The 24,689-nt window shown below is 41.3% G+C and overlaps 1 protein-coding gene across 1 annotated transcript; it reads right to left on the bottom strand.

Moving 5' to 3' along the window:
* Nucleotides 1-1,775: 1,775 nt before the first annotated feature.
* LOC118363116 (leucine-rich repeat, immunoglobulin-like domain and transmembrane domain-containing protein 3) lies at nucleotides 1,776-24,275 on the bottom strand. Its single transcript, XM_035743822.2, has 4 exons — nucleotides 24,036-24,275; nucleotides 22,172-22,638; nucleotides 3,037-3,342; nucleotides 1,776-2,824 (listed from the first exon to the last, which is right to left on the bottom strand). Exons 1-4 carry the CDS (start codon nucleotides 24,149-24,151, stop codon nucleotides 1,776-1,778), a joined length of 1,938 nt encoding a protein of 645 aa, XP_035599715.1. The 5' UTR covers nucleotides 24,152-24,275.
* Between the last annotated feature and the right edge of the window lie 414 nt (nucleotides 24,276-24,689).

Raw genomic sequence — 24,689 nt, 5'->3', positions numbered from 1 at the left:
CTCAATGCCATTGGATGAATCCCAGAACATATTCCAGTCTGTGATAGCAAAACAGTCTGACCAACCACTGAGGTACTCTACCTCAGGCGAGCAATACCTCGAGACTTCCTTAATATTAGACATCACGCACCAGCTGTTATTGACAGGTAGACAAACCCCCCACACCTCGTATTGCTTGTACTGTTCTGTCCTGCACAGAAAACTCAGCCAACTGTGTATTATCCATGTCGCAGTTCAGCCACGACTTGGTGAAACATAAGATATTCCAGTTTTTAATGTTTGATTGCACGTTGGCCAATAGAACGGATGGTAGAGGAGGGTTACCCGCTCGTCGATTAATTCTCACAAGGCACCCCGATCTCTGCCCCATTTATTTCCTTATTTTATTCATGCGAATGATGAGGATTTTGGCCTGGTCTCCGAGAAGCAGTATATCCTTCGCGTCAAACTCATTAAAGAAAAGTCTTCATCCAGTTTGAGGTGAGTAATCGCTTTTTCTTATATCCAGAAGCACTTTTCGGTCACAAGAGACGGTAACAGTAACATTATGTACAAAATAAATTACAGACAATGCAAAAAAATAAACAAAATACCACAGTTGGTTAGGAGCCTGTAAAACATCAGCCTCCCTCCTGTGCCATTATCGATGCCACTATTCAAATAGTAAAAAGTTAATATTTGGTCCAATATTCATAGCGTGCAATGACTACATCAAGCCTGTGATTCTACTCATTCGTGGGATGCATTTGCTGTTTTTTATTTTGGTTGTGTTTCAGATTATTTTGTTCCCAATAATAATGAATGCTTAGTAAGGTATTGCATCATTTTGGAGTCACTTTTATTGTAAATAAGAATAGGAGATGTTTCTAAACACTTGCATCCATGATTACGGATAATCTTTAATGAATAGTGAATAATGATGAGTGAGAAAGTTATGGAGGCATACATTTCAAACCCGACACAAAAAATGCTAACCTCCCATGTTATTGCAATGGTCAGAGGTTAGCATGTCTTGCCGGTCTGTAACTTTCTCACTCATTATTATTCACAACTCTTTCAGGACTATCCGTAACCATGGTAGCATCCACATTAATGTAGAAGTGTTTACAAACATACTCTATTCTTATTTACAATTGAAGTGATTCCAAAATGACACAATACATTATTTTCCATTCATTTCTATTGGACACAAAATAATAATAATAATATATATGCCATTTAGCAGACGCTTTTATCCAAAGCGACTTACAGTCATGTGTGCATACATTCTACGTATGGGTGGTCCCGGGAATCGAACCCACTACCCTGGCATTACAAGCGCCATGCTCTACCAACTGAGCTACAGGAGGACCAATAATAAAATAATCTGAAATACAACCAAAACAAACAGCAAATGCATCCAACATATAATTATTGTGTGCTAGGAGTATGGGACCATATAATACACATTTGACTACTTAAATACACATATAAGTCAAATTATAAGTCAAATTAAAGCTGACAGTCTGCACTAAACCTCATAGTCATTGTATCATTTCAAATCCAAATTGCTGGAATACAAACAACAAAACATTCGTCACTGTCCCAATACTTTGAGGTAACTGCATCTCAAAGTTGTTGTTTTTTATTACAAAGAAATTAAGGCTGTGACAAACAGTGATTCATCTGGCAATTATTGTCATAAAAGTTTTGAACATGCAAAACCTTGTAGTTTTCCTCAGAAAATTAATCCAGATTTAGTATTAACTTTCGAATCACGTAGTCTTAATCTAACGCTAGCACAAAAATTCTGATCTGGAACTGTCACTCTTGTATGTCATTTGTGAGTCAATGCTCGACCTGGAGCAAAGGAGCATCCTCTCTTGGGACTCCTTGGTCTGCCTGTAGGTCCACAATTCAGCGGGATTAGTGTTGAAGGTCCTCTGCTTCATTGATATTGTCTGAAACTTCACATATGTGTCTTTAGATAGCTCCTCGTCCGAAGAAGGCACATTGCTCCTGCAATAGAGTGAGAGGATCTTGTAGACCAGCAAACCAATGACAGGTAAAGCCACGGCGCAGGCAAAGCTGCTGATGATCATCAGCAGCTTGTTCGCAGCATTGTCCTCAACAAGGTCCAGAGTAAAGAAGTTGATACAGGGGTCTTTTCCCGCGGCACTTCCCTTGGAAACCAGACAAACCTGGTACCTCATTCCAGAAGTCAAGCCTTCGAGTAGAACTTTGCCACTCCCGGCATCGGTATCCATTGTCCTTTTGGAGTTGTCCTCCTCATCATAAGTGGAGTAAACAACGGTGAGAGGTGCATTGCTCGGCAAACCTTCGGTCGTCCAGAGTAGAACTGCGCTATCCGGCGTTTCCTCTACGATCTCGAGATCTTGGACAGACTTGGAAGCATCTTTCTTTTCACTCTGATCCGCCGCTAGCTTCCTGTCGCTGCCTTGCGGGGTTTCGGATGGTTTGGATGGTGCTATCTGCTGCACGTTGCTGGGCGTGGGTTTCTTCTTGGTGAGGATGGTTGGCAAGATAGCTGGATGCGTGGTGGTAGGTGGGGCGGTGGTGGTAGACGGGGCACTAGGGGAGTTTGAGAAGCCAGTTTCAGGAGTAGAGGACGTTGTGGATGGGCTCTTCCCTGCAGCCTCTATGTCTGGCCTCTCTGGAGGTATGTTTGTAGTGACATAACCTGCCACAGACAGGGTGATGGCAGCCTCTGCATTGCCGGCAAAGTTCTTAGCCTTGCAGCTGTACTCCCCATTGTCTTTGTACGAGACCCCATTCAGGCTGATGATGGACCATCGGACACCCTCTCCTGGAGACTCCTGGACAACTATAGGTAGATCATGAAAATGCAAACATTTCAACATTGCCAAGATGTAGACTTTATCTTATTGAAGCACAAAGATTATTTTATTGAATCACAACTGTAGAACATAAGTAAATCTTAACAAAGGAATTTGTTCATTTAAAACAATTTTTATAAACATGTTGAATAACACACTGTATGCATTTTCTTATAATAAAATGTGTCACTGTTGATACCTGTGTTGTTGACACGTGAGCCATCTGAAGTAGTCCAGATGAGGGTAGGCGTGGGGTAACCCGTGGCATCACACCGCAGCAGCACATTGCTGCCCACCGAGGCTGTGATCTTGGTGGCTGACATCATGACGGATGGCTTGAGACATTGGTCCAGTTCCACCCTTTGGAACATAACACCAGCCAGGTTTTCAGGCCCGCTGCAAGACAGGAACTGGTCCATTAGTACCACTGACGTGTCAGACATTTTGGAAAGCTCGATCAGCTTGGAGATCCTGCAGTCGCAGACCCACGGGTTGTCCTGAAGACCTGCAGAGGACAAAAGTGGAAATGTTTGTGACTGTTATGTTAAATTCAACTTACATTTGTGTTTGTGAACAGGTTGGGAACATGGCAGTGGATCCGAGATTAAGAACATGCAAACAATGCTGTGATCAATGCTAATGCTAATGTGGCTATTAACGTACATTGCAGTTTATCCAAGCTCATACACAAATTATACACATTTTGTCCTTTAGTTGAAGTATATCTCTAACATGATATGTTCTCATCTCTGTACATCTTGTACATATCTAAGTTCAACAAAAAACATTCACTGCATAATATGCTATGATTTCCATGTTCATAAATATTTCCACCCAAATTATAGAACAAAAACTGTACATAGTTACATTTTTTAACAGCTAGAATTGTAATTCAGTGTTCTGATTCTAGGTATGCATACAGTAGTGTCACAACTGAGCCATCCTTCTGCAATGATCAGATTTACCAAACCGCTTACCCCTTCAAAGTAGGACGATGCATATGCAAATAAAAGACGACCGATCATTGGTCAGAAATCATATCAGATTGTGATGTCATTTTGTGTCTCCATTCCACCAGAACATAATACAATTCTTGGACACTATCATCATTTCCACAATTTCAGTGTTATTTCGACAACAAAGTGTTGAAATATCATTATAAACTATAGGAAAATCACATTTTTGATTGCACTGTCCCTTCAAGGCAACACAATTACACACAATATTGATTAGTAAACCCAAAATGTTAGTGTTTCACAAACACAACTTTATCATTGTTTAATATAATTGCCATTTTAACCCACTTTGTCAGGCATTGTTGAGCACAGTGCTCAATTACACGCAATATTATTGAGTAGTAAACCCAAACTGTTAGTGTTTCACAAACACAACTTTAACATTTAACATTACATTACATTTAAGTCATTTAGCAGACGCTCTTATCCAGAGCGACTTTAACATTGTTTAATGTATTTGCCATTTTAACCCACTTTGTCAGGCATTGTTGAGCACAGTGCTCAATCCACCAGCAGTAATGGGCTCCTGAGGGGTGCAGTGGTCTAAGGCACTGCATCTCAGTGCTAGAGGCTTCACTACATACCCTGGTTTAGTTCTGGCTGTATCACAACCGGGCATGATTGGGAGTCCCATAGGGCGGAGCACAATTGGCCCAGCATCATCCGGGTTAGGGTTTGGCCGGGGTAGGCTGTCATTGTAAATAAGAATGTGTTCTTAATACCTAGCTAAATAAAATAAAATATGAAAAACATTGGAGGTGGAACCACAGTGTTGCAGCGCTCTGTGTTTGCCTCTGTCATGAAGAGCGGTGATTGTAGAAATCGGTAGTCTCATTGTTGAACGTCAATTTGTCCTACAGTTTTGATATCTGTTCATCCTGATCCATTACACCTCATGGCACAGCAGGTTAATACTAAAGTAGAAATATAATTTTCTTTTTTCAAACATGCATGAAACATTGTCAAATTATCATCAAGTCTAAACATTTTTAATACCCACAATCCTCTAAAAACGGAGCCCCGTGGCATATTTTTGCAAGACCTTAAAATGATTAAATTTATAGAAATCTTATTAAAATGGAGTAAATAAATCACTCAATGTTCTATCTCTTTGGTTACCCGCATCAAGACACTTACATTAACTTGGATTATATTAACTTGGATTTGTTATTATAGGTAGACTCACATAGTCACACAAAGTATCTGCGCATATGCACAGGTTTGCTTCACGTTGTGTACAGTGTAGTAGCCAGGGCACCAGAACAGCGGAGAAGTTGAGCCTCATGCTTCAGCGCTCTAAGTTGGGGCCGAAATGTACCCACTCTGCAGTTTACTTCCTCCATCTACGTCATATCATTGAGTCTAACTTTACATTTTTGTGTATAATGAAATCAACAAAACATCGAAATGACATGCAATTATATGTTGTTTCTTTTTTTTTGTTGTCAGTTCCAATTCACCCCAGAATATTTTTTTTGCACACATAAACACACATACACAAACTCTATCTCTCGCTCTCTCCTGTCTCTCTCTCGCATGCACACATAACCGTTCACTCACACACACACACACACACACACACACACACACACACACACACACACACACACACACACACACACACACACACACACACACACACACACACACACACACACACACACACACACACACACACACACACACACACACACACGTGGAAGTGCATGTATGTTGCAGAAACCCTGTATCCTTTCCTGCAGTCAAATAACTAAATCTCCCTCTAGTGGCCTCGTGGGTGGAATGTTATTAATATTTTTCATAATTTCACAAGTAATGAACATTGTTTATTTTCAAACGCCGAAAATTCAGTGTTTCTACGTCAAACGGTTTTGTTATATTTCAGTCTTTTGAGATGTACAGTGCATTTGGAAAGTATTCAGACCCCTTGAATTTTTCCACATTTTATTATGTTACAGCCTTATTCTAAAATGGATTGAATAATCACATACTCATCACATACAATACCCCATAACGACAAAGCGAAAACAGGTGTTTAGTGGCTTTTATCATACTTAAATGGAAGAAGTTTGGAACCACAAAGACTCGGCGGAAAGGGCCTTGGTCAGGGAGATGACTAAGAGCCCAATGTTCACTCTGACAGAGCACCGGAGTTCCTCTGTGGAGATGGAAGAACCGTCCAGAAGGACAATCATCTCTGCAGCACTCCACCAATCAGGCCTTTATGGGAGTGTGACCAGACAGAACCCAATCCTCAGTAAAATGCACATGACAGCCTGCTTGGAGTTTGCCAAAAGGCACCTAAAGGACTCAGACCATGAGGAACAACATTCTTTGGTCTGATGAAACCAAGATTGAACTCTTTGGCCTGAATGTCCCGCGTCACATCTTAAGGAAATCTGGCACCATCCCTATGGTGTAGCATGGTGGTGGCAGCATCATGCTTTGGAGATTCTTTCAGCTTAATGGACTAGGAGACTAGTCAGGGTTGAGGGAAGGATGAATGGAGTACAGAGAGATCCTGAAAGTACAGAGAGATCCTGAAAACCTACTCCATAGCGCTCAGGACCTCAGACTGGGGAATGTTTCACCTTCTAACAGGACAATGAACCTAAGCGCACAGACAAAACAACGCAGGAGTAGCTTTGGGACAAGTCTCTGGATCTCCTCGAGTGGCCCAGCCAGAGCCCAGACGTGAACCTGGTCGAACATCTCTGGAGAGACCTGAAAATATACCTGAAAATAGCTGTGCTGTGATGCTCCCCATCCAACCATACAGAGCTTGAGAAAATCTGCAGAGAAGAATTTGTGAAATTCCCCAAAGACAGGTGTTTCAAGCTTGTAGTGTCATACCCAAGAAGACTCAAGGCTATAAATGCTTCCAAAGGTGCTTCAACAAGTGCTGAGTAAAGGCTCTGAATACTTATGTAAATGTCATAGTTCAGTTTTTTTTATTTGAATACATTTGCAAACAAAACTTCGAAAAACCTGTTTTTCTTTGTCATTATGGGGTATTGTGTGTACATTGATGAGGGGGAAAAACAATTGAATCAATTTTAGAATACGGCTGTAACGTAACAAAATGTGAAAAAGTCAAGGTTCTCTGAATACTTTCCGAATGCAAATATATATACTTAAAGTGTAATATTGTGATGCAAACTCAAAATTGAATACTGTCACGCCTTGGTCTTAGTATTTTGTGTTTTCTTTATTTATTTGGTCAGGCCAGGGTGTGACATGGGTTATTGTGGTGTGTTTTTTTGTCTTGGGGTTTTGTGTGGTGTCTACGTAGTCTATGGCTGCCTGAGGCGGTTCTCAATCAGAGTCAGGTGATTATCGTTGTCTCTTATTGGGAGCCATATTTAGGCAGCCATATTCTGTGAGTGTTTCGTGGGTGATTGTTCCTGTCTTTGTGTTTGCACCAGATAGGGCTGTTTCGGTTTTCGTTATTTCATTTCGTTATTTTTTGTAGTTTCTGTATGTATAGTTTTTCATTCATTAAAATATCATGAATCATCATTACGCTGCATTTTGGTCCGATCCTTGTTCTACCTCTTCGTCAGAGGAGGAGATAGAAGAGAGCCGTTACAAATACATTTCAACTCTATATCTAACATGATACTGGTGTTACTTTTTTTAAGCCCATAACCATATGTGTGAGGTGTATACTTTTGTTTCAAAGTAGATGTGTTTAAGACTACCAAGAAACCCTGATTTAGCCCACTGTAGTAAAATTAACCAGATTAGATTTACTTACCAGCGGCCAACCCAACAGCAAACTCTAAATTACATTTACATTTACATTTAAGTCATTTAGCAGACGCTCTTATCCAGAGCGACTTACAAACACGGTATAGCTAGTTATAGTAACCACAACAAACACGGTATAGCTAGTTATAGTAACCATAACAAACACGTTATAGCTAGTTATAGTAACCATAACAAACACGTTATAGCTAGTTATAGTAACCATAACAAACACATTATAGCTAGTTATAGTAACATAACAAACACGTTATAGCTAGTTATAGTAACCATAACAAACACGGTATAGCTAGTTATAGTAACCACAACAAACACGGCATCTAGTTATAGTAATCATAACAAACACGGTATAGCTAGTTATAGTAACCATAACAAACACGTTATAGCTAGTAATAGTAACCATAACAAACACGGTATAGCTACGTTATAGTAACCATAACAAACACGTTATAGCTAGTTATAGTAACCATAACAAACACGGTATAGCTAGTTATAGTAACCATAACAAACATGGCAGCTAGTTATATTAACCATAACAAACACGTTAGCTAGTTATAGTAACCATAACAAACACGGTATAGCTAGTTATAGTAACCATAACAAACACGTTATAGCTAGTTATAGTAACCATAACAAACACGTTATAGCTAGTTATAGTAACCATAACAAACACGTTATAGCTAGTTATAGTAACCATAACAAACACGGTATAGCTAGTTATTGTAACATAACAAACACGTTATAGCTAGTTATAGTAACCACAACAAACACGGCAGCTAGTTATAGTAACCATAACAAACACGGTATAGCTAGTTATAGTAACCATAACAAACACGTTATAGCTAGTTATAGTAACCATAACAAACACGTTATAGCTAGTTATAGTAACCATAACAAACACGGTATAGCTAGTTATAGTAACATAACAAACACGGTATAGCTAGTTATAGTAACCACAACAAACACGTTATAGCTAGTTATAGTAACCATAACAAACACGGTATAGCTAGTTATAGTAACCACAACAAACACGGTATAGCTAGTTATAGTAACCATAACAAACACGGTATAGCTAGTTATAGTAACCACAACAAACACGGTATAGCTAGTTATAGTAACCATAACAAACACGTTATAGCTAGTTATAGTAACCACAACAAACACGGTATAGCTAGTTATAGTAACATAACAAACACGTTATAGCTAGTTATAGTAACCACAACAAACACGTTATAGCTAGTTATAGTAACCATAACAAACACGGCAGCTAGTTATAGTAACCATAACAAACACGTTATAGCTAGTTATAGTAACCATAACAAACATGGCAGCTAGTTATAGTAACCATAACAAACTAAACTAAATCTGGTGTTGGCTTTTTTCCCAACATACTACAGTGCACTACCTGTTTTTCTATTAAAGGTGCAATCGTCAGTTGTTACATTTTTGGCTTTTAAATGAATTATATACTGTATACCCATTGATTATTGAATATTATAAACTGGGTGGTTCGAGCCCTGAATGCTGATTGGCTGACAGCTGTGGTATATGAGACCATATAGCACGGGTATGAAAAAAACATGTATTTTTACTGCTCTAATAACGTTGGTAACCAGTTTACTATAGCAATAAGGCATTTCAGGTATTCTTGGGATATTGCCAATATACCACGGCTAAGGGCTGTATACTCCACGTTGCGTCGTGCTTAAGAAGAAGAAAGAAGGACTGCCCGTTCCATGATCTCGCCATCACGGTTGACAACTCCATTGTGTCCTCCTCCCAGAGCGCTAAGAACCTTGGCGTGATCCTGGACAACACCCTGTCGTTCTCAACTAACATCAAGGCGGTGGCCCGTTCCTGTAGGTTCATGCTCTACAACATCCGCAGAGTACGACCCTGCCTCACACAGGAAGCGGCGCAGGTCCTAATCCAGGCACTTGTCATCTCCCGTCTGGATTACTGCAACTCGCTGTTGGCTGGGCTCCCTGCCTGTGCCATTAAACCCCTACAACTCATCCAGAACGCTGCAGCCCGTCTGGTGTTCAACCTTCCCAAATTCTCTCACGTCACCCCGCTCCTCCGCTCTCTCCACTGGCTTCCAGTTGAAGCTCGCATCCGCTACAAGACCATGGTGCTTGCCTACGGAGCTGTGAGGGGAACGGCACCTCAGTACCTCCAGGCTCTGATCAGGCCCTACACCCAAACAAGGGCACTGCGTTCATCCACCTCTGGCCTGCTCGCCTCCCTACCACTGAGGAAGTACAGTTCCCGCTCAGCCCAGTCAAAACTGTTCGCTGCTCTGGCTCCCCAATGGTGGAACACACTCCCTCACGACGCCAGGACAGCGGAGTCAATCACCACCTTCCGGAGACACCTGAAACCCCACCTCTTTAAGGAATACCTAGGATAGGATAAAGTAATCCTTCTCACCCCCCCCCCTTAAAAGATTTAGATGCACTATTGTAAAGTGGCTGTTCCACTGGATGTCATAAGGTGAATGCACCAATTTGTAAGTCGCTCTGGATAAGAGCGTCTGCTAAATGACTTAAATGTAATGTAAATGTAAGAACAGTCCTTAGCCACGGTACAGTTTATAGGCCATATATACCATACCCACTCGAGCCTTATTGCTTAATTATCAATAATTCATTAATTACGTTTTTTTTTAATAAACGTCCCATTGTAACTGTAAGTCCCTAACCAAGTCCCCATTTATTTCTTTTTTATGTTTTATTTTATCTGAATGCCCTTAAAGTTGGATACATCAGTTGATAAATCAGTTGGTACATCAGCTTTCCATTCAGCATTTGACATGTCAATTAAAAGTTGAGTACATCTGAGGGCCTGCTTACACCTTCAGACACCTTCACAATCTGTCAGATTTAGTGTCAAGCCCAAAATACATGGCATGATTGTGCAAATCAAAGCATGGAAAAATAGCAAATTAGATTTGTCAAAGCCAGGGGTCAGAAAGGGACTATCAATGCATGATAAATTTAACTCTCCACTTCTTATGAGGTGGATCAAGAGGCGCATTTATCAAGCAATGCATTAGCAAACATTTGCTGTGAACTGTGTTTGTTAAAAACATCATTTGTAAAAAAAAAAAAAATTGCACAAACATTGCATTCCGTTAATTCATGCTATTCTTGCTGATACATAATGGACCGACCATGCAAAATGTTGGCTTTAGCTATGGCTTCCGCCATAATGGATTACTTTTCAGATCCTATTCCCGATGTCAGGGAGTGGCTGCAGATTTTAGTGGGTGTATCAACACCGAAAAGTGAGTCAAGGTTCATGTGCATAGAGAAATAGAATGAATAGAATGGGCTTGGAACCTCTAACACTGGACATTTAATAACTGGTAAACTCATGATACAATATTTTCCATGGTAACATAGAATGTTTATTCAAATTATGTTAACTGATGTGGCTCATTCAATGAAATTGAATTTTTGTAATGTCAGTTGAGCTGAATCAACAAATCACAGCACATGTTGATGGGTACACTTCCTGCTTTTGTGTCTTGCTTTTGCTTCTTGCTGTGCTCCTATGGGTACAATCTCAATACCCGCCAGTCCCCCCATTATGCCATCATGGACTTAAATGGGGACGCCCATTCTATTCATAAAATGTATCTGGTTATGGAGAAAGTCATCTCTCGCTACAACGACTTCGCCTTTCTGTCTCATTTTCGGATGAGCCGACAGAGATGGTCGCCTAGCTTCAGGTCCTTAGGAAACTATGCAGTTGTTTTGTTTATGTATTATTTCTTACATTGTGAGCCAGAAAATCTCAAGTGTTATTATATACAGCCAGGAAGAACTATTGGATATAAAAGTGATGTCATATTACCAACATTACGACCAGGAATACGTCTTTCCTAAAGCGGATCCTTCATTCGAACCTTCACCCTGGACATGGGATCTTATCCCAGAGGCTGGCCCAAAACAACACGGTCGCCGCAGAAGAGGCAGACGGAGTGGCCTACTGGTCAGACACAGAAAGTGAGCACACCATCCACCGCTTCCAGAACATATTACTCGCCAATGTCCAATCTCTAGATGATAAGGTGGATGAAATTAGGGCATGAGTTGCCTTCCAGAGAGACATCAGAGATTGTAACATGGCTCACTTGGGATATGTTGTCAGAGTCGCATTCTGGATCATTGCTACTCTAACTTCCGCGATACATACAAAGCCCTCCCCGCCCTGCCTTCGGCATATCTGACTGTGCTCAGGTCTATCCAAAGCTGGTCTGACCAATCGGATTCCACGCTTCAAGATTGCTTCGATCATGTGGGCTGGAATATGTTCCGGATAGCCTCAGACAACAACATTGATGTAGACGCTGACTGGGAAAGTGAGTTTATTAGCAAGTGCATTAGAGATGTCGAATCCACCGTGACAATTAAAATCTTTCCTAACCAGAAACCGTGGATTGAAGGCAGCATTCATGCAAGACTGAAAGCGCTAACCATCGCTTTTAATCAAGGCAAGGAGACTGGAACCATGACCGAATACAAACAGTGTAGCTATCCCCTCCGCAAGGCAATCAAACAAGCAAAGAGTCAGTATAGAGACAAAATGGAGTCGCAATTCTACGGCTCAAACACGAGATGTATGTGGCAGGGTCTGCAGTCAATCACAGATTACAAAAAGAAAACAAGCCCCGTCGCAGACATCAACATCTTGCTACCACGCACCCTAATTGGGACCCAGTGTTGAGGATCAGCAGGGTGGAGATGTTGTTTCCTACCTTCACCACCTGGGGGAGACCCTGGGTCTCGACCCCGCCCTGTGCAACTGGGTCCTGGACTTTCTGACGGGCCAACCCCAGGTAGTGAAGGTAGGAAACAACATCTCCACCCTGCTGATCATCAACAATGGCGCCCCACAAGGGTGTGTTCTCAGCCCTCTCCTGTACTCCTTGTTCACCCATGACTGTGTGGCCATGCACGGTTCCAACTCAATCATCAAGTTTGGAGATGACACTACAGTGGTAGGCTTGATTACCAACAACAACGAGATGGTCTACAGGGAGGAGGTGAGGGCCCCCTGAGTGTGGTGTCAGATGATCGTGGACTTCAGGAAACAGCAGAGGGAGCACCCCCCATCCACATCGATGGGGCAGTAACGGAGAAGGTGGGACGTTTTAAGTTCCTCAACATATACATCACGGACAAACTGAAATGGACCACCCACACAGACAGCGTGGTGAAGAAGGCACAATTAGCGACCTCTTCAACCTCAGGAGGCTGAATAAATGTGGCTTGTCACCTGAAAACACTCACTAACTTTTACAGATGCACAATCGAGAGCATCCTGTCGGGCTGTATCAACACCTGGTACGGTAACTGTACCGCCCTCAACTGCAAGGATGTCCAGAGGGTAGTGGGGTCTGCACAACACATCAAACTGTCTGTCCTCCAGGACACCTACAGCACTGATGTCACAGGAAGGCCAAAAAGATCATCAAGGACAACAACCACCCGAGCCACCGCTTGTTCACCCCGCTACCATCAAGACAGCGAGGTTTGTACAGGTACATCAAAGCTGGGACCGAGAGACTGAAAAAAAGCTTCTATCTCAAGGCCATCAGACTGCTATACAGCAATCATTAACTCAGAGGCTGCTGCCTACATTAAGACCCAATCACTGGCCACTTTAATAAATGGATCACCAGTCAATTTATACAATGCACTCTAAATAATGCCACTTTAATAACGTTTACATATCGTACATTACTCATATATCTCATGTATATACTGTATTTTATACCATGTGTTGCTCATCCATATACTTACATGTACATATTCTCATTCACCCCTTTAGATTTGTGTGTATTAGGTAGTTGTTGGGGAATTGTTAGATTACTTGTTAGATATTACTGCATTGTCCTAACTAGAAGCACAAGCTTTTTGCTACACTCGTATTAACATCTGCTAACCATATGTGTATGCGACAAATAACATTTGATTTGATTTGATTTGCAATATCTTAGTTCAATAAATATTCAACCCATTTGGAATGGCAAGGCTAAATTAAGTTCAAGAGTAACAAATGTGCTTAATAAGTCACATAATAAATTGCATGGAATCACTCCATGTGCAATAATAGTGTTAAACATGATTTTTGAATGACTACCTTACAGTATCTCTGTGCCCCACACATACAATGTTAGGTCCCTCAGTCGAGCAGTGAACTTCAAAAACACCGATTCAACCACAAACACCTTTGAGTTTTTCCAATGCCTCTCAAAGAAGGGCACCTTTTGATAGATGGGTAAAAATAAAAGCAGACATTGAATTTCCCTTTGAGCATGGTGAAATGATTAATTACACTTTAGATGGTGTATCACTAACATAGAGAGGCTGCTGCGGCCATCGCTCATCCATATACTTATATGTGCATATTCGTATTCCTCCCTTTACATTTCTGCGTGTAAGGTAGTTGTTGTGAATTTGTTCGATTACTAGATATTAGATATTAGTGCATTGTCGGAACTAGAAGCACAAGCATTTCGCATTAACAGCTGCAAACCATGTGTATGTGACCAATACATTTTTATTTGGAAACCTTTCAGGTAATTTGCATGTCTAGACGGCCTCTTTGTTTTGATTAAAGTAGTCTTAACAAAGTTAAGCGTCACGTAAATCCCCAATGATCTAGTTAGCTATCTATCTATAGGTAATTGCAAATGCACACCAGCCAGCAAGTTAGTTGACCGTCCAGACAGCTGGGTGGGTGAGGTGTACAGTCAACCAACCAGACGGCCGGGGTGTGATAACTAATAGGCTATAAAAATGCAATACTGTACCCAATTACTTTATAATCAGTAAAATTGTTATTTATGCACGTTTGTAATGAGCACGATGTGAGACAGAGTGCTGGTTCCAAGCGCAGGGCGCAGCAGGTGTTTATTTGTAAGGGACCGCAGGGGGAGGCAGGTAGTTGGGTCCAGGGGCAGGCAGAAGGTCATACACAGGGGGTCCAAAAAAGCAACAATACAGGCAGGGAAAAGGCTAGTAACGTCATCCAGGAGATCAGGCAATAGGTTGATTACAGGAAATAAAGTACAGGCAGGGAAGAGACAAAAGGCGTCGTTGGTGAGACAGGCAAAAACTATCATACAAGGGCGGATCAACGCTACGGGAAAAACAGCTCTGAATAGAAGTGTGTCACAAAACAAACAATACCTCACAATGATGGGGTGCAAAGAACGGAACTAAATAGTGTGTGATAACGACATACAGTTGCGTGAACAGGTGATCAGAAATCAGGAGATTAGGATCTGGAGTGTGAGCTGCGTTCAGGCGATCAATGTGTATGAGATTGTGATCTGGAAAGTGGGCTGGAAAGTGAGCTTCGTTCAGCGGATCTACGTATTTGAGAGTGTGAGCTGGAAGCAGACGTTACAACGTTATACAGTAAGTACTGTATATTATTTATAAGGCCCCTTATCTATCAACACTTGCCACAAAGGGTACATAATTCAAATGTAGCCTACATTGTGAACAGTAAGACTATGATGAACAATAGATAATTGTATCGGTAATAATTGCCTCTGTGTTACAGTGGTGAAGGACAAAACACTAACATGATAGAATCCAATTTTGTTTGGTTTTTCAGATATTGTGTGAGGAACTCAACCCTCTGGTTCCGTACAGATGAGAAAGCCTATAGGATTGCTTGTTGGACTTTTCTGTGAGAGTTTTTGTGGTGTTTTTGACCTCTTTGTAATGGGATTTTGCTCCAGTAACTGCTCCAAATAGGAGATGGCCTGAACCAGCTGATGACCACCTGCGTAAAGTGACAAACTCCACCCAGTTTTAGTTCTGGAGGCTTGGTTCCAGAGGATCAGAGGGTTCCCTGGTGTGATTGGGTACATACATGTTGATGGCACTCACATTCCCATCCGAAATACGGGATGCCTACAGCTTCCATCTGCAAGCTGTGTGCGGCATGGCTATGCGGGCAACGCTAGTTCTGTGCATGATGCATGCTTGTATAGAACCAGCGACGTAAAGGCCCACCCTCTGCCAGAGCAGTACCACCTCTTGGGCTACTGCATATCCCCTAAGCCTGGATCTAAATGTGCCATTCAGGGACAATGGTCAACTGGACGAACACAAGAGATTGAAGCAGATCCACAGCTCCACCCGAGTCAAAATTGAGACATCCTTTAGGCTGTTAAAGTGCAAATGGAGTAGGTTCCAACTTCTGAACATGCTGCTGCTGGAGAAAATCACAGATACCATCGCGAATGCTTGGGTCCTCCACAACATTTTAAATGTTTTTATTTAACCTTTATTTAACTGGTTCTCATTCAAAACATGGTCCTCATCCATTAGGGTAGTACCAGTCTTACAGTAACAGTCAAAAGTTTGGACACACCTACTCAGTCAAGGGTTTTTCTCTATTTTTACAATTTCCAACATTGTAGAATGATAAGGAAGACATCAAAACTATGCAATAACACACATGGAATCATGTAGTAACCAAAAGAAATGTTAAACAATTCAAAAAATATTTAAAATGTTTGATTCTTCAAGTTACTGTAGCCACCCTTTGTCTTAATGACAACTTTGCACATGCTTGGCATTCTCTCAACCAGCATAACCAGGAATGCTTTTCCAACAGTTTTGAAGGAGTTCCCACATATGCTGAGCACTTGTTGGCTGCTTTTCCTTCACTCTGCGGTCCAACTCATCCAAAACCATATTTTTGGGTTGAGGTCATCTGATGCAGCACTCCATCACACTTCTTCTTGGTCAAATAGCCCTTACACAGTCTGGAAGTGTGTTGGGTTATTATCCTATTGAAAAACAATTGATAGTCCCACTAAGCGCAACTAGATGGGATGGTGTATCACTGCAGAATGCTGTGGTAGCAATGCTGGTTAAGTGTGCCTTGAATTCTAAATAAATCACTGACAGTGTCACCAGTAAAGCACCCACACACCATCGCACCTCCTCCTCCATGCTTCACGCTGGGTACCACACATGCAGAAATGATCAGTTCACCTACTTTTTTTACAAAGACACAGAGGTTGAAACTAAAAATCTCAAATATGGACTCATCAGACCAAAGGACAGATTTTCACAAGGTCTAATGTCCATTGCTCGTATTTCTTGGCCCAAGCAAGTCTCGTCTTCTAATTGGTGTCCTTTTGTAGTGGTTTCTTTGCTGCAATTTGACCAGGAAGGGCTGATTCACGCAGTCTCCTCTGAACAGTTTATGTTGAGATGTGTCTGTTACTTAAACTCTGTGAAGAATTTATTTGGGCTGCAATTTCTGAGGCTGGTAACTCTAATGAACTTAACCTCTGCAGCATAGGTAACTCTGGGTCTTCTTTTCCTGTGGTGGTCTTCATGAGAGTCTGTTTCAATATAGCTCTAGATGGTTTTTGCGACTGCACTTGAAAAAACTTTCAAAGTTCTTGAAGTGTTCCGCATTGACTGACTTTAATATCTTAAAGTAATGACAGACTGTCATTTCTCTTTGCTTATTTAAGCTGTTCTTGCCATAATATGGACTTGGTATTTTACCAAATAGGGCTATCTTCTGTGTACCACACCTACCTACCCTGTCACAACACAACTGATTGGCTCAAACGCATTAAGAAGCAAAGAAATTCCACAAATTAACTTTTAGCAAGGCTCATCTGTTAATTCAATTTCATTACAGGTGACTACCTCATGAAGCTGTTTGAGAGAAAGCCAAGAGTGTGCAAAGCTGACATCAAGGCAAAGGGTGGCTACTTGAGGTAGGTGTGACCAAACTTTTACTGGTTCTGTAGATGAAGACCTTGTTGTGGCATATATTACATAGAGCCAGTCCCTGATCCTGTCCAGAAGAGGGACAACATAATGCACCTGCTCTACAAAAATGTATAATTGTTGTTGATACATTTTCTCTGGTGTCCATGTTTAATGAAATAGCACTTTCAATGGTTGAGGTGCTTGACATGCTGTAGAATGTAAAGGAATATAATAACTTTTACAGAAATAACTTTATTTTGCAGAGAGAACAAGATAAGAACTGACAGGGAAAACAGACAAACATTTTCTATGAGATTGCATACATAAATAACAAGACTATAACATTGAAAAACATTTTAAAAAATGGATTTGATTGACTATAAAATTGAGAAACAATGATCGACTTCAATTAACAATCACTAAATCACTAAAAAATAAAATAAAAAATATTTACTTCAATTTCACGATCACTGTTTCAGGCCTAGATAATCATAATAGATAATCATATAATCTGTTGATGCTTATCTTCTGATCACAAATTTACAAATTAGCCTCCTTTTGTATATCTATAATGTCAGTAGCCATCTGACATAAATAAATGCATGTTGGTGTCGAAGCATACTACCAGTATATCTCTATCTCTCTCTATCTCTCTGGGGTTAGGCCTAAGCTTCTCTTCCTTCATATAGGCTATATATAATACATGACCAAAAGTATGTGGACACCTGCTCGTCAAACATCTCATTTCAAAATCATGGACAGTAATATGGAGTTGGTCCCCCCTTTGCCCCTACTGGGAATACCTTCCACTAGATGTTGGAACATTGCTGCAGGGACTTGCTTCCATTCAACCACAAGAGCATTAGTGAGGTCAGGCACTTATTTTGGGCGATAAGGCCTGGCTCGCAGTCGGAGTTCCAATTCCTCTCAAAGGTGTTCGATGGGATTCGAGGTCAGGGCTCTGTGCAGGCCAGTCAAGTTCTCCCACAGAAATCTAGACGAACCATTTCTGTATGGACCTCGCTTTGTACAGCCAATATTTATGCGCTATGCTCTTCAGCACTTGGAGGTCCCGTTCTGTGAGCTTGTGTAGCCTACCACTTCGCGGCTGAGCTGTTGTTGCTCCTAGACGTTTCCACTTCACAATAAGAGCACTTACAGTTGACTGGGGCAGCTCTAGTAGGGCAGAAATGTGATGAACTGACTTGTTGGAAAGGTGGCATCGGATGCCATCACTGCAAATAATATTTTGTTTTTAACTGACGTGCCTAGTTAAATAAAGGTTAAATTACAATAAAAATGATCGTGCCACGTTGAAAGTCACTAAGTCCTTCTTTACGAGCCATTCTAATGTCAATGTTTGTTTATGGAGATTGCATGGCGATGTGCTTGATTTTATACACTTTTGGCTGAAATAGCCAATACACTAATTTTAAGGGGTGTCCACATACTTTCGTATATATATACTTTAAAATGTAACACCCCCCTTCGCCCCCCCCATACTTAACTAAATACAAATCTATAAATGGTACAGTGCCTTGCGAAAGTATTCGGCCCCCTTGAACTTTGCAACCTTTTGCCACATTTCAGGCTTCAAACATAAAGATATAAAACTGTATTTTTTTGTGAAGAATCAACAACAAGTGGGACACAATCATGAAGTGGAACGACATTTATTGGATATTTCAAACTTTTTTAACAAATAAAAAATGGAAAAATTGGCCGTGCAAAATTATTCAGCCCCCTTAAGTTAATACTTTGTAGTGCCACCTTTTGCTGCGATTACAGCTGTAAGTCGCTTGGGGTATGTCTCTATCAGTTTTGCACATCGAGAGACTGACATTTTTTCCATTCCTCCTTCCAAACAGCTCGAGCTCAGTGAGGTTGGATGGAGAGCATTTGTGAACAGCAGTTTTCAGTTCTTTCCACAGATTCTCAATTGGATTCAGGTCTGGACTTTGACTTGGCCATTCTAACACCTAGATATGTTTATTTTTGAACCATTCCATTGTAGATTTTGCTTTACGTTTTGGATCATTGTCTTGTTGGAAGACAAATCTCCGTCCCAGTCTCAGGTCTTTTGCAGACTCCATCAGGTTTTCTTCCAGAATGGTCCTGTATTTGGCTCCATCCATCTTTCCATCAATTTTAACCATCTTCCCTGTCCCTGCTGAAGAAAAGCAGGCCCAAACCATGATGCTGCCACCACCATGTTTGACAGTGGGTGGTGTGTTCAGGGTGATGAGCTGTGTTGCTTTTACGCCAAACATAACGTTTTGCATTGTTGCCAAAAAGTTCAATTTTGGTTTCATCTGACCAGAGCACCTTCTTCCACATGTTTGGTGTGTCTCCCAGGTGGCTTGTGGCAAACTTTAAACAACACTTTTTATGGATATCTTTAAGAAATGGCTTTCTTCTTGCCACTCTTCCATAAATGCCAAATTTGTGCAATATACGACTGATTGTTGTCCTATGGACAGAGTCTCCCTCCTCAGCTGTAGATCTCTGCAGTTCATCCAGAGTGATCATGGGCCTCTTGGCTGCATCTTTGATCAGTCTTCTCCTTGTATGAGCTGAAAGTTTAGAGGGACGGCCAGGTCTTGGTAGATTTGCAGTGGTCTGATACTCCTTCCATTTCAATATTATCGCTTGCACAGTGCTCCTTGGGATGTTTAAAGCTTGGGAAATCTTTTTGTATCCAAATCCGGCTTTAAACTTCTTCACAACAGTATCTCGGACCTGCCTGGTGTGTTCCTTGTTCTTCATGATGCTCTCTGCGCTTTTAACGGACCTCTGAGACTATCACAGTGCAGGTGTATTTATACGGAGACTTGATTACACACAGGTGGATTGTATTTATCATCATTAGTCATTTAGGTCAACATTGGATCATTCAGAGATCCTCACTGAACTTCTGGAGAGAGTTTGCTGCACTGAAAGTAAAGGGGCTGAATAATTTTGCACGCCCAATTTTTCAGTTTTTGATTTGTTAAAAAAGTTTGAAATATCCAATAAATGTCGTTCCACTTCATGATTGTGTCCCACTTGTTGTTGATTCTTCAAAAAATAATAATTGTGGGATGTGTTCCTGTTATTAGTGGTCTGTGTTGGACATAGAGACTGGTCTGAGACCTGTGTGCATGGACAAGTTCAGACCTGAGGAGGTCCAAGTCTCCCCTAACCACTGGTACAGGATCAGATTTATTCAATTTTCTAATGGTTAACCTTAGGATTGTGTGAATGTTTATAATAATTGTGGGAGTAGTTACATTTGTCCTTATGAAACAAGATTGCAATTAGAGTGCAGTATAACTGCGGTATGGTGCAAATACTGTATCCAAAATAAATAAAAGATTTACCGCATTAATTTTGCTGTGTAACTGAAGCTGGAGTGCAGTATAACTTATTCCACAATTACTGCATACAAAATGCCCCAGTCGACAGCAGTTAATGCACTTTTACTGTGGTTTCAAAACTTCTATCTTTTTTTGAAAGGGATCTCCCTCCGTAAGGGGGTGCAAGGTGACTGAGTTGATAAATACTATGTTGAAGACAGATAAAGTCATTCATGTTTCCTACTAGCTAACTATGGTGTCTGTGTTTCCTCACTTCATAACTTAACAATAATAACTATAATTATCTTGTAACACCTAACCACAGATGTAATGGGAAACCATTAGCTAGCTAGGTTAACTTTTACTGTTCGCTAGCTAGCGTTAGCTAGATCACATAATGTTGAATGGCTAACTTCATCTTTAGCTAGGCTATTTCATTACCAATATCCATATTTGTTGATCAACTAAAAACATTGACAGATGGGTATCTAGATAGCTAGCTAGCTAAGTAATTACACACTATACTGTTACTGTTTTGTGATAGCTACAAGTTGGCTTAACTTTTTCTCCAGTAGCCCCACAGCCTTGTTGTGCATCTCTCTCGCCTGTAACGTTACAACAAGTCAAGAGGGTAAAAAAAGATGGATAACCCAAACAAAATAATATGAAAGATCAATAGACGCAAAGTAGAAAAGCCATACATGATGAAAATAATGTCTATTACGTTTATTTCTTCAATACATACTGTATGTAAATAATATCGACTTACTTGAATCCATCTCTGCAAAGTCCATTTTCTCTTCGTCGCCCGCTACCTTTTTGAGCTTCGTTGCCTCAAACTGTATATATTAATTGTACGTTCGCAATTTGCTAACGTTAGCGAAGGTCCGCAGACTATTCTCCTTGTTGAACACGCATCCGGTAACCTGTAGGTACTGGACCTTAAAGACCACTTCCAAAAGTTGTGGACATGATGTTGATAGTCTGTTTATAGTTTTTTGAGCATCTGTAGTAGGACTTTCCAAATAAAGAGTTACCCAATTAGGTATTGGAACCTCAATGTGAGGGTTGAAAAAAGCTTTTGGGTTAAATTTAGCAGTCACTAAGTATACACAATGCATTTATGGGCTACGTAACGACCAAAAACTCTACACACTCCTATGCAGGTAAATCCCATATTCTCTTATGTCTGAATACCTGCTTTGCTGTAGGGGTGGCTAACCCACCTCCCGAAGAGCCACTGGGAGTGCAGGGTTTTGCTCCAGCCCTGCTCTAATACAACTGAGTCAGCTCATCAAAGTCTTCCTGAAGAGCAGCTGATCAGTAGAAGCAAGTTTGCTAGAGATGGGCAAAAGCATGCACAACCAGTAGCTAGTGAGGGTGTGTTAAGTCCTAACCTTAAACCCTCATCTCCATATCACCCACTCACACCCTATTCTCAGTTCTCTTACCTAGCACCACTTTCTGGGACAAGTTGGAGGAGACGGGCATTCCATTGAAAGGCGGCCAGATATCCACGAAGTCCGAAGACAGAGTGGTCAGCTTGTTGCTAGAGATATCCAGATAGGTGATGTTGACCAGGTATGGGGTAGCCTCCACGGCCACAGTGGTCAAGCGGTTGTTGTGAAGATCCAGCGTCCTCAGACTGGGCATCTCCTTCAGGGACTTCCAGGGGAAGGTGGAAATCAGGTTCCCGTCCAGACGCAGTTCGTGGAGGACCTTGAGGTTGTAGAAGGCGGCAGGGTCCACAGAGGAGATAGAGTTGTAGGTGATCCACAGGTAGCGCAGGTCGTTCAGGTAGTAGAAGGCCTCGGTGGGGATGCGCCGCACAGCCGTCTTCTCCACCCGCAGTTTGACTGTATCCACGGGGACGTTGACGGGGATGTCGGACATGTCTGGGTCATTGCATATCACCGATCTGAGAGGAACAGAAAACATGGACTTGGTTTAAATATGTTTGTTTATGTGTAACTCTGTGTTGTTGTTTTTGTTGCACTGCTTTGCTTTATCTTGGCCAGGTCGCAGTTGAAAAGAGATCTTATTCTCAACTGGCCTACCTGGTTAAATAAAGGGGAAATAAATAGAATACAAAAATTATACATATGAAGAACGTGGACACCCCTTTTAAATTTGTGGATTCGGCTATTTCAGCCACACACATTGCTGACAGGTGTGTGAAATCGAGCACATAGTCATGCAACCTTCATAGACAAACATTGGCAGTAGAATGGCCTTACTGAATAACTCAGTGACTTTAAACAGAGAGGATGGAGGCTGTTATAGCATCAAAAGCGGTCACCAACTCCATATTAATGCCCTGGATTTTGGAATGAGATGATCGACGTGCAGCTGTCCACATACTTTTGGTCATGTAGTTTGCATCACAAATCTTTCCTCTCTCCATTCCATGGAGTTATCCTTTTTCTGGTTTGGTCAAATCGAGGGATCCATTACATAGCTTCGGCCTACCCAGTCTAGTCAGATAAGTGATTACAATCGGGGGGTTCAGTCTGTGTCCTTGAGAACCACAGGGTGTGCAGGATTTTGTTTCAGCCCAGTAGCCTACTAAACTACCTGATTCATCTGATAATCTAGCCCTTAATATGTTGAGTCATGTGTGTTAGTCCTGGGCTGGTACAAAAGCCCAGACAACGGTTCGGGATTATAGACCTCTGAGCTGGATGGCGTGTAGGCTTATACTTTGTGCTTCCACCTGCACAGTTTATTTCATACATACTTGTGGAACCTTAGAAAAGTTGTTCTAGCATCCTTTTCCTTCATCTACTTGCAAACAGACTCTTTTTCAAGACTCCAAAAATGTCCAGAACTCTTGAATTCCGGTCATCCTAAACGTGTGATAGGTATTGAGAGAAAAAAAGTGCTCCTCTATTGATCTCATAAGTCTAAGATGGGCAGTATGTGAATTATTAGAGACCTTTTTTGATCACATGTTCTACTACTGTATATATGTATATTCAATCAAACCTACAATCCAGTTTCCAGGGGAAAACAAACAGCAAACCTCCTACACGTCTGCTAGAATGAATGAATGAATTTGATCAAAATTCAAATAAATCCTGAGAAGGACCCACTGTCTTGACATAATAATTAATCAAAATGTAAATGTCTCATAGTTGCCAGATGGCAAAACAGTTAAAACAATCCAGATAAAACTCATAATGAATTATGATAATTATTATACAGTCATGGACAATTTTAAAAAGATAGTGATGCTATATATCTGTGGAAAAGGGTCCAGATGACACTATAATAAAATACCTAAAACACCGCCCTCTAAGAAACAATTGTAAATACCTGGTCCCCGTTCCATCACTCCGTCCGTGGTAAACACAAGTGCACTGGGATGGACAAAAGGAATGGGCCACACTGAAGCAGCACAAGAAGACATGGGCGTAGAGAAGATGATGCATGGTTGACCAAATCAACCCAAAGTGCTCACATCACAAGGTCAGGAGAAAGAGGAGAGGAAAACACATCCGAATTCATTTCGAAAGGTTGAAAATAACTCATCTTATAAAGGAAAAAATATGAATAGTCCCGGAGTCCTGAACACATAAGAAGTGCTTACAGGTGATCCATTATTAGGATGGGAGAAGGGGGAGGGGGAGGACAGTGAGACCAGATTAGCGTAGGATATTACGGGGCCGACTAGGTCACGCAAGCCAGGGCAGGGAGGATGGAAATCAGCCTTGGGGTCACGAGCGCTAATCGCTAATCACACACACACACACACACACACACACACACACACACACACACACACACACACACACACACACACACACACACACACACACACACACACACACACACACACACACACACACACACACACACACACAGCCTTTGTCGCCCCAGTCTTTCCAGCCCTGGCCTGCCCCTATGCCTTCACACTGCTGACTCCTCCCTTACAGCTCTTCTAACCTACACTGTTATGGCACTAGCCGT

Source organism: Oncorhynchus keta, chromosome 30 (genome assembly GCF_023373465.1).
Source record: "Oncorhynchus keta strain PuntledgeMale-10-30-2019 chromosome 30, Oket_V2, whole genome shotgun sequence".
In the NCBI taxonomy this organism is placed as follows: domain Eukaryota; kingdom Metazoa; phylum Chordata; class Actinopteri; order Salmoniformes; family Salmonidae; genus Oncorhynchus; species Oncorhynchus keta.
Note: the sequence above shows the minus strand (reverse complement) of the source record. Positions and strands in the feature narration are given on the sequence as shown.

What these genes read in the sequence shown, in the direction of transcription:
- LOC118363116 (XM_035743822.2), bottom strand. Translation starts at nt 24,151, where the DNA reads ATGCATCATCTTCTCTACGCCCATGTCTTCTTGTGCTGCTTCAGTGTG. An exon ending in AGTGATGGAACGGGGACCAG is followed by an intron (nt 22,639 to 24,035) that starts GTATTTACAATT and finishes TGTTCCTCTCAG; the next exon opens with ATCGGTGATATGCAATGACC. An exon ending in GTCCCAGAAAGTGGTGCTAG is followed by an intron (nt 3,343 to 22,171) that starts GTAAGAGAACTG and finishes TGTCCTCTGCAG; the next exon opens with GTCTTCAGGACAACCCGTGG.